Source organism: Cyclopterus lumpus, chromosome 6 (assembly GCF_009769545.1).
Source record: "Cyclopterus lumpus isolate fCycLum1 chromosome 6, fCycLum1.pri, whole genome shotgun sequence".
NCBI lineage: Eukaryota > Metazoa > Chordata > Actinopteri > Perciformes > Cyclopteridae > Cyclopterus > Cyclopterus lumpus.
In genome coordinates, this window is record NC_046971.1 from 1,117,501 (window position 1) to 1,127,500 (window position 10,000).

The 10,000-nt window shown below is 40.8% G+C and overlaps 2 protein-coding genes and 3 non-coding genes across 5 annotated transcripts; 4 read left to right on the forward strand and 1 right to left on the reverse strand.

The window, feature by feature from the left end:
• The first annotated feature begins 376 nt into the window (after nt 1-376).
• Nucleotides 377-3,755, forward strand: zgc:114188 (uncharacterized protein LOC541327 homolog). The gene is made up of 5 exons (XM_034535760.1): nt 377-477; nt 962-1,113; nt 1,448-1,553; nt 2,628-2,693; nt 3,646-3,755. Exons 1-5 carry the CDS (start codon nt 475-477, stop codon nt 3,721-3,723), a joined length of 405 nt encoding a protein of 134 aa, XP_034391651.1. The 5' UTR covers nt 377-474; the 3' UTR covers nt 3,724-3,755.
• Nucleotides 1,175-1,299, forward strand: LOC117732911. Its single transcript, XR_004609646.1, has one exon. It is a non-coding gene; the product is annotated as a small nucleolar RNA SNORA71 (small nucleolar RNA).
• Nucleotides 2,416-2,540, forward strand: LOC117732912. Its single transcript, XR_004609647.1, has one exon. It is a non-coding gene; the product is annotated as a small nucleolar RNA SNORA71 (small nucleolar RNA).
• Nucleotides 2,972-3,096, forward strand: LOC117732913. The gene has a single exon (XR_004609648.1). It is a non-coding gene; the product is annotated as a small nucleolar RNA SNORA71 (small nucleolar RNA).
• A 2,956-nt stretch (nt 3,756-6,711) lies between the features above and the next one.
• On the reverse strand, nt 6,712-8,582 carry c6h15orf40 (chromosome 6 C15orf40 homolog). The gene is made up of 4 exons (XM_034535251.1): nt 8,427-8,582; nt 7,364-7,478; nt 7,145-7,272; nt 6,712-7,036 (listed from the first exon to the last, which is right to left on the reverse strand). The coding sequence occupies exons 1-4, from the start codon at nt 8,445-8,447 to the stop codon at nt 6,947-6,949; spliced, it is 354 nt and encodes a 117-aa protein (XP_034391142.1). The 5' UTR covers nt 8,448-8,582; the 3' UTR covers nt 6,712-6,946.
• Nucleotides 8,583-10,000: the final 1,418 nt, after the last annotated feature.

Here is a 10,000-nt window from a genome sequence, read left to right on the forward strand (position 1 = left end):
TGGTATTAACTCCACTTTATTTATTTATATAAAATCTTTCATATAAAACACGCATCCCAAATTGTTTCACATAGATTTAAAAAAAAATTGTAACAAGAATAAATAAATAATATATATATTTTTAAATCAAAGAATACAATCAGAATCAGGTTTATTGTAATTAAATAGGTTATTCACTTCTAAAGAATGTGGCTTGGTTTTTAAAATATTTAACAAAAATATGAAGAGGCAATACAATTATAATAAATTATGAAACGAATACTTTAAAAATAGTAATAAAATATGTCCAATATAAATATATTTTGTATATGTTTACTTCAGTAAAGGGTCTTATTACGTTGTTGTTGTTGTAGTTCCGTCTTCCGGCCGACAGGGGACGCAGCGGCTGCAGCTCGTTTCTCTTCTCAACTTCCGCCTGTGGATTTAAACTTCCGCCGGAAGTCTGCTCGTTCTCTTTTACCAGGCCGATCCAACATGGTGGGTATTTTTCATACTTCTAGCTAACTAATCTGAATCAATCCTCGCGTTTAAAGGCTGTTTGTGCTCCAGTAGTCTGATAAACGGACTCCGGAGGGTTCACCCCGCCGACATATCGCTGTATTGTTGTTCGATGATTTTAAATGGAGCCATTTATTCAACCGGGGTGTAGCGGAGCAACAGCCGCCCGCCGTCGAGCCCAATGAGCGGCGGTCTCTTTCACGGTTTTATCGTTTTAAAGTTCCGGAACCACAGAATATTTTAAGGATATTTTAAGCGGCTCACTAATTAATAAGAAGCTCCCCCCCTGGGGGCGACCGGCCGGTACCGAGGGTCGCACCGGGAACAACGTGTTTCAAGCTCTCCGGTTGGCTCCACGGTGGTCTGTGTGTGTGTGTGCGGGGCTGCAGGTCCAGTAGTAATGCCCCCGGATGGACTGAGTGACTGACGGCTGTGTGTGTGTGTGTGTGTGTGCTGCTTTCAGGGACGAGTCAGGACCAAGACGGTGAAGAAGGCCGCCCGGGTCATCATCGAGAAGTACTACACCCGGCTGGGCAGCGACTTCCACACCAACAAGAGGGTGTGCGAGGAGATCGCCATCATCCCCAGCAAGAAGCTGCGCAACAAGATCGCCGGGTCAGTTCTGTCTTTAAACACTTCCGGTTCTGTAAACTGTGTGTGTGTGTGTGTGTGTGTGTCCTGTATCGAAAGTGGTCATGGCGTCCTCGTCGTCAGATCATTGATAGTACAGGAACATGAACATGAGAGCCTTTCCCGTGTGTGAAGGATCTGGTTCCTCTCAGACCCCGAAGCTCTCAGACAGACTCTTTATGCTTAGCCTCTGTTTTCACCACGAGGTCTCAGACCAGGTCTGGATCTGGTGTAGAGGTCTCGGACCAGGTCTGGATCTGGTGTAGAGGTCTCGGACCAGGTCTGGATCTGTTCCTGATCCTTTTCCTCTGTGCTGCAGGTATGTGACACATCTGATGAAGAGGATCCAGAGGGGTCCAGTCAGAGGAATCTCCATCAAGCTGCAGGAGGAGGAGCGAGAGAGGAGGGACAACTACGTGCCAGAGGTCAGTGAACGCACCACGAACACGCCTCTAAGGGCAGAACAACATAGGAGTGGGTTATTAAACTGGTCCGTACCGGTCAGACGCTGGTTCTGCTGGTTCTGCCGGTCGTCTTTTGAGCCAAAGCTTCTGGTTTTTGATGAGCCGTGTTCTCTCCATGGAACCAGAACCTTCAGAGACTTAGAACATCATCACGGTTCTTGTGACATATCGGTCAGGAACGTTGGAAAACCATCAAATCTAAAACAAGTTTACCAACGTTTGAAGAAGAAAAGCTCTGTTCTACTTATGATCTTTTAAACCCCTCTGATTGGTCGTCAGGTGACTCCATCGTGGATTCACTGAGGAGCTCAGAGTTTAATGTTTAACACAATCTGGTGAAACGTTTCATCTGAGGACAGATTTTAAAAGAAGAATAACATTTCAGAATTTAAAGCTCAGCTTTGTTTTTGTCTGACATCATTGGTCATCACACGTGATGCGTTCAAGGACCGTTGGAGTGACACAGATTATTATTTTTTGTAGTTTTGCAGATTGTTTTTAAACGACTTGCTTTGGGGGTTCACAAGAGAACTTATTGAGAAGTAAACTAAGAATTATAATTGATGTGTAGTCAACGTATAACACTATAAATGACCCAGGATGTTACTGTTTATAATAATATAACTGCTCAGAGAAACAAACGCTCTATTCAACTAATTGTGCATTTATTTTATTTATTCATATCATTTCCTTTTTATTTCCTGATGGTCTGAATAAAGAAATATTGATTTATTTTAATAATAAACCAAATTACATAGTTATTCTCCTCTCAGACGGTCTGAGAGCCGCTGTGTTCTTTATTTAGTGTGTGTGTGTGTGTGTGTCCTGTATCGAAAGTGGTCATGGCGTCCTCGTCGTCAGATCATTGATAGTACAGGAACATGAACATGAGAGCCTTTCCCGTGTGTGAAGGATCTGGTTCCTCTCAGACCCCGAAGCTCTCAGACAGACTCTTTATGCTTAGCCTCAGTTTTCACCACGAGGTCTGGAGTGTGTGTGTAACGTGTGTGTGTGTGTGTGTGTGTGTGTGTGCAGGTGTCGGCTCTGGACCAGGAGCTCATTGAAGTGGATCCCGACACAAAGGAGATGCTGAAGCTGCTGGTGAGTCTCTTCACAGTACTAGTATTAACTAAAGGTACTTGTACTCACTTGAGTACCTTTAATGTTCTTTACCTGCTTATTGTTATGTACTTTTACTACAGTACCAGGTTTTATTACACATTTCTACCTCACTGGAGGAGCAACGGTGAGTCGAGGTGAAAGATTTAGTGTTTAATGACGTTAAATAAGTTCTTCTATATTAATATAACGAGCTGCTTTAACGTGAGATGAAGACCAAAGGAACGACTATAAAGTGTGTGTGTGTGTGTGTGTGTGTGTCCTGTATCGAAAGTGGTCATGGCGTCCTCGTCGTCAGATCATTGATAGTACAGGAACATGAACATGAGAGCCTTTCCCGTGTGTGAAGGATCTGGTTCCTCTCAGACCCCGAAGCTCTCAGACAGACTCTTTATGCTTAGCCTCTGTTTTCACCACGAGGTCTCAGACCAGGTCTGGATCTGGTGTAGAGGTCTCAGACCAGGTCTGGATCTGGTGTAGAGGTCTCAGACCAGGTCTGGATCTGGTGTAGAGGTCTCGGACCAGGTCTGGATCTGGTGTAGAGGTCTCAGACCAGGTCTGGATCTGGTGTAGAGGTCTCAGACCAGGTCTGGATCTGGTGTAGAGGTCTCAGACCAGGTCTGGATCTGGTGTAGAGGTCTCAGACCAGGTCTGGATCTGGTGTAGAGGTCTCGGACCAGGTCTGGATCTGGTGTAGAGGTCTCAGACCAGGTCTGGATCTGGTGTAGAGGTCTCAGACCAGGTCTGGATCTGGTGTAGAGGTCTCAGACCAGGTCTGGATCTGGTGTAGAGGTCTCAGACCAGGTCTGGATCTGGTGTAGAGGTCTCAGACCAGGTCTGGATCCGCCCTGAAGCTCTCACAGACCCCTTGATGTGCTGTTTCACCATGCGGTCTCAGACCAGGTCTCAGACCAGTTCTCTCTGTGCCCCCCAGGACTTCGGCGGTCTGTCCAACCTGCAGGTGACCCAGCCCACCGTCGGCATGAACTTCAAGCAGCCTCGAGGAGTCTAGAAGCATCTTCTAATAAAACCTCTGGGACAAACTTCTGCTTATGGACGTTATTGATTTACTGGTTTCAACCTTCATCTTCATCAGTTTCTCTATGAAGATGCTGGATTTAAAGTCAAATACATATTCAGGTGATATCTGTGGATGTGGTTATAAACTTTAACATCTAACTGATCACAATGTTCTAACTCAAGTTATTGATTTCCAGTTTATTAAAAAGAAACTAGATAAAACGACTTTAATGCAGCAGAACAATCTTCTGAAAGCTCGTTTATTAATTAATATTTAAACTGGTCACACATTTAAATCCGCTCATAAGCACTCGAGCAGGAAGAAGTTGCAGAAGGCTCCTCGAGGACCGTCGCACTGAGAACCGGAGAACCACACATGGAGAACCCATTAATACACCATGTGTGAAACGTGACATAAAACCTTCGTATTTGAAATGGAATACTGTGTTTAAATATACAGGACTGTGTTTAAATATACAGTACTGTATTTAAATATACAGGACTGTGTTTAAATATACAGTACTGTATTTAAATATACAGGACTGTGTTTAAATATACAGTACTGTATTTAAATATACAGTACTGTATTTAAATATACAGGACTGTGTATAAATATACAGTACTGTATTTAAATATACAGGACTGTGTTTAAATATACAGGACTGTGTTTAAATATACAGGACTGTGTATAAATATACAGGACTGTGTATAAATATACAGTACTGTATTTAAATATACAGGACTGTGTTTAAATATACAGGACTGTGTATAAATATACAGGACTGTTTAAATATACAGGACTGTGTATAAATATACAGGACTGTTTAAATATACAGGACTGTATTTAAATATACAGGACTGTGTTTAAATATACAGGACTGTGTATAAATATACAGGACTGTTTAAATATACAGGACTGTGTATAAATATACAGGACTGTTTAAATATACAGGACTGTGTATAAATATACAGGACTGTGTATAAATATACAGGACTGTGTATAAATATACAGGACTGTGTTTAAATATACAGGACTGTTTAAATATACAGTACTGTATTTAAATATACAGGACTGTGTATAAATATACAGGACTGTGTTTAAATATACAGGACTGTGTTTAAATATACAGTACTGTATTTAAATATACAGGACTGTATTTAAATATACAGGACTGTATTTAAATATACAGGACTGTGTATAAATATACAGTACTGTATTTAAATATACAGGACTGTATTTAAATATACAGGACTGTGTATAAATATACAGGACTGTGTTTAAATATACAGTACTGTATTTAAATATACAGGACTGTATTTAAATATACAGGACTGTGTATAAATATACAGGACTGTTTAAATATACAGTACTGTATTTAAATATACAGGACTGTGTATAAATATACAGGACTGTGTATAAATATACAGGACTGTATTTAAATATACAGGACTATTTAAATACACAGGACTGTATATTTATATACACAGGACTGTGTATAAATATACAGGACTATTTAAATACACAGGACTGTATATTTATATACACAGGACTGTGTATAAATATACAGGACTATTTAAATATACAGGACTGTATTTAAATATACAGGACTATTTAAATACACAGGACTGTATTTAAATATACAGGACTGTATTTAAATATACAGGACTATTTAAATACACAGGACTGTATTTAAATATACAGGACTGTATAAACAAGTGGAATGTTTATACCTCTTAAAGGAAGTGGCGCCACCGTGTGTTGCATAAACGTCACTGCAGATAGAATCAGTTTTATTAAATATGTTTAGTTGAACTGGGGAGCCAAAAGTAATATATAAAATAAATGAAATATTTACTGTATAATATATTCAATAAATTATGTATAGAATTACAGGAGTATATCATTTATTTTTTAATTATGTATAAATTTAAAGATACATTTTAAAATAAAAGTAATGAATAATAAATATATAAAATGTATTGTGTATAATAAATAATATCTAGAATAAAGGATACAAAGTAAATAATGCATATAACAAACAAATGGGATAAATAATATAAATGCTATATATATATATATAGCACCTTTAAAAACTTGACAAAGTGCTCTACATCGAAGCAAGGTAAAAAACATTTCAGAAATACATGAGGCAAAGGAGACAATACCATAGATATAGGTATATGTATATATATATATGTATATATATATACATATATATATATATATACACATATATATATATATACATATACATATATATATACACATATTTACATATATGTAAATATGTGTATATATATATAGTACTAAACACCAGAGTGAATCTTCCCTGCTGAGCCTGGTGAACTTTGTATTAATGGTTTTAAATCAACTTGTTTCTCTCGAGGCGACACGCTGCCATCTAGTGGTGTTTACATGCAGCACAGGGGTTATTTTATAGTTGTATATTATATATGTTATTACAGTACAAGTCTATTCACTTTTTCTTTGTAAAACCTCTTGTGGGGTTTAGTTGTTTTTAACAAAAGTTCATAAAAAACAACAAATTATTGTATTTCTGAGTCGTGTTTATTAAAACAAAAACAAATAAAAACAAACGAGTTCATTGACGACACGTAAACATCTCCAGTTTATTTTTATACCAAAACTCTTCACAGTGCAGTTGAAATTAATGGGATAGGAACCTCCTCCCTCCTCCCTCCTGTGTCCTCCTCCTCTGTCCTCCCTCCTCCCTCCTCTGTCCTCCCTCCTCCCTCCTGCCTCCTCTGTCGTCCCTCCCTCCTCCCTCCTCTGTCCTCCCTCCTCCTCCCTCTGTCCTCCTCCCTCCTTGTTTCAGCCTGCAGCCTCTGAGCCTCAACACCTCCTCTGTCCTCCCTCCTCCTCCCTCTGTCCTCCTCCCTCCTTGTTTCAGCCTGCAGCCTCTCTGAGCCTCCTCAACACCTCCTCTGTCCTCCCTCCTCCTCCCTCTGTCCTCCTCCCTCCTTGTTTCAGCCTGCAGCCTCTCTGAGCCTCCTCAACACCTCCTCTGTCCTCCCTCCTCCTCCCTCTGTCCTCCCTCTGTCCTCCTCCCTCCTTGTTTCAGCCTGCAGCCTCTGAGCCTCCTCAACACCTCCTCTGTCCTCCCTCTGTCCTCCCTCTGTCCTCCTCCCTCCTTGTTTCAGCCTGCAGCCTCTGAGCCTCCTCAACACCTCCTCTGTCCTCCCTCCTCCTCGTTTCAGCCTGCAGCCTCTCTGAGCCTCCTCAACACCTCCTCTGGGCTGAGAGAGGAGTCCACTCTGATCCGTTTGTCTCTGGACCTGGAGCCCTGCAGGTCCAATAAACACATATTATTATTATTATTATTATTATTATTATTATTATTATTATTATTACACAAAGGCAGGGAGAGGAAGGATGAATCTGTTTCAGGAACCTTGTCGAGGGAAACGTGACTCTTCTTCAGGTCCAGGACTTCGGCCAGGAAGCGGACGAGCTCCGCGTTGGCCTCTCCGTCTGTGGGCGGAGCCGCGATGGACACGCCCACCGCCTCCGCAGAGACCTCTGAAGAGGAGGAGGAGAGAGGAGGGGAGGAGTCGAGCAGGAGGTCACGAGGTCACAGCAGTGAACGTACGGTGACCCCGGCGGCGCTGACCGGTGATGCCGCTGCGTTTGGAACCCGGTTTGGCGCGAACGGCCACGGTGACGAACCCGCTTCGGTCCCGGGACACCGGACCGGGGGCGTCGGCCACGGCCGGGCTGCCCTTCACCTGGTCCACGGTGTACATGTATATATAGTTATGTATGTATCAATAACACAAAGGGAGTAGCTGCTCCTGGATCAGTTATGAATATGTATAATATAGTTATTTATGTATCAATAACACAAAGGGAGTAGCTGCTCCTGGGTCAGTTATGAATATACAAAGGGAGTAGCTGCTCCTGGATCAGTTATGAATATGTATAATATAGTTATTTATGTATCAATAACACAAAGGGAGTAGCTGCTCCTGGGTCAGTTATGAATATACAAAGGGAGTAGCTGCTCCTGGATCAGTTATGAATATGTATAATATAGTTATTTATGTATCAATAACACAAAGGGAGTAGCTGCTCCTGGGTCAGTTATGAATATGTATAATATAGTTATTTATGTATCAATAACACAAAGGGAGTAGCTGCTCCTGGATCAGTTATGAATATACAAAGGGAGTAGCTGCTCCTGGGTCAGTTATGAATATACAAAGGGAGTAGCTGCTCCTGGATCAGTTATGAATATGTATAATATAGTTATTTATGAATCAATAACACAAAGGGAGTAGCTGCTCCTGGGTCAGTTATGAATATGTATAATATAGTTATTTATGTATCAATAACACAAAGGAAGTAGCTGCTCCTGGATCAGTTATGAATATGTATAATATAGTTATTTATGAATCAATAACACAAAGGAAGTAGCTGCTCCTGGATCAGTTATGAATATGTATAATATAGTTATTTATGAATCAATAACACAAAGGAAGTAGCTGCTCCTGGATCAGTTATGAATATGTATAATATAGTTATTTATGAATCAATAACACAAAGGGAGTAGCTGCTCCTGGATCAGTTATGAATATATATGATATAGTTATTTATGAATCAATAACACAAAGGGAGTAGCTGCTCCTGGATCAGTTATGAATATGTATAATATAGTTATTATAAGGAAGACTCACCGCTTTCTCTTTCCGGGGCATCGGTGTGTTTCTACCGCTCACGTGCCGGGGAGCACCGGGATGACGTCACACCAACGGTTTACCGGTTTAATCTAATGAAAGTACTAGCTAGCAGCTAGCTAGTAGCTTGAAAACATCCGGCTGCTAGCTAGCTGTTAGCTGAATGCTAACGTGTAATCATCGCGACTTCCGCTTTTCAACATATCAACTTCCGATCTCTTTCACAGTAAAAGCTGTGCTGTGAACTATATATGAAACGTTTTTTATGTTAATTTTCAGTTTAAACATTTGACAGAATAATGCTATGTACTATATTATATTATAGTATATTATATATAGTAAAAATCCTTTTTAAATGTAAAGTATTTCTTTAACAATATCTTTACATTTTTGTTTCCTTTTTTATAAAAGTGTTGTATATATTATTGTTTGCAATACTATATTTTGCAATACAGTCCACCACCAATTTAAATCTGTATATCAAATGTATATAGTAGTTTTTATGTGTTTTATATTTTCTATATTTAAGATTTAAATACAAACACAAATAAAATATTTATATTATATTAATATACATAACATGGTGGTAGACTGAATTGCAAAACACAGTATTACAAGCAATAATATAAATATATATTATTGTTTGCAATACTGCCAATGAGCTTTTGTCATCTTTAATAGAAATTAAACTACAAAGTGCTATCAGTAAGGGACATTTAAGTGCTACTAAAGTGTTAAACTACCAAAGTGCTACTACGGCTCTACCTTCCCTATTCAAGGTGTAGTCACTAAGATGTGTTTTTAGTCTGTAGAGACTTCCTGTCCTGATGTCAATGGGGAGCTCGTTCCACCAATGAGGAGCCAGCACAGCAAACAGTCTGACTTTGAGTGTTTAGCTCGAAGTGACGGAGCTACAAGCCGATTGGCCGAAGCCGAGCGAAGTGAACGGGCTGGGGTGTGAGGTTAGACCATGTCCTGGGTGTGAGGTTAGACCATGTCCTGGGTGTGAGGTTAGACCATGTCCTGGGTGTGAGGTTAGACCATGTCCCTGGATGTGAGGTTAGACCATGTCCTGGGTGTGAGGTTAGACCATGTCCTGGATGTGAGGTTAGACCATGTCCTGGGTGTGAGGTTAGACCATGTCCTGGTGTGAGGTTAGACCATGTCCTGGATGTGAGGTTAGACCATGTCCTGGTGTGAGGTTAGACCATGTCCTGGTGTGAGGTTAGACCATGTCCTGGGTGTGAGGTTAGACCATGTCCTGGGTGTGAGGGTAGACCATGTCCTGGGTGTGAGGTTAGACCATGTCCTGGTGTGAGGTTAGACCATGTCCTGGGTGTGAGGTTAGACCATGTCCTGGGTGTGAGGTTAGACCATGTCCTGGGTGTGAGGTTAGACCATGTCCTGGTGTGAGGTTAGACCATGTCCTGGGTTAGACCATGTCCTGGATGTGAGGTTAGACCATGTCCTGGTGTGAGGTTAGACCATGTCCTGGGTGTGAGGTTAGACCATGTCCTGGGTGTGAGGTTAGACCATGTCCTGGTGTGAGGTTAGACCATGTCCTGGATGTGAGG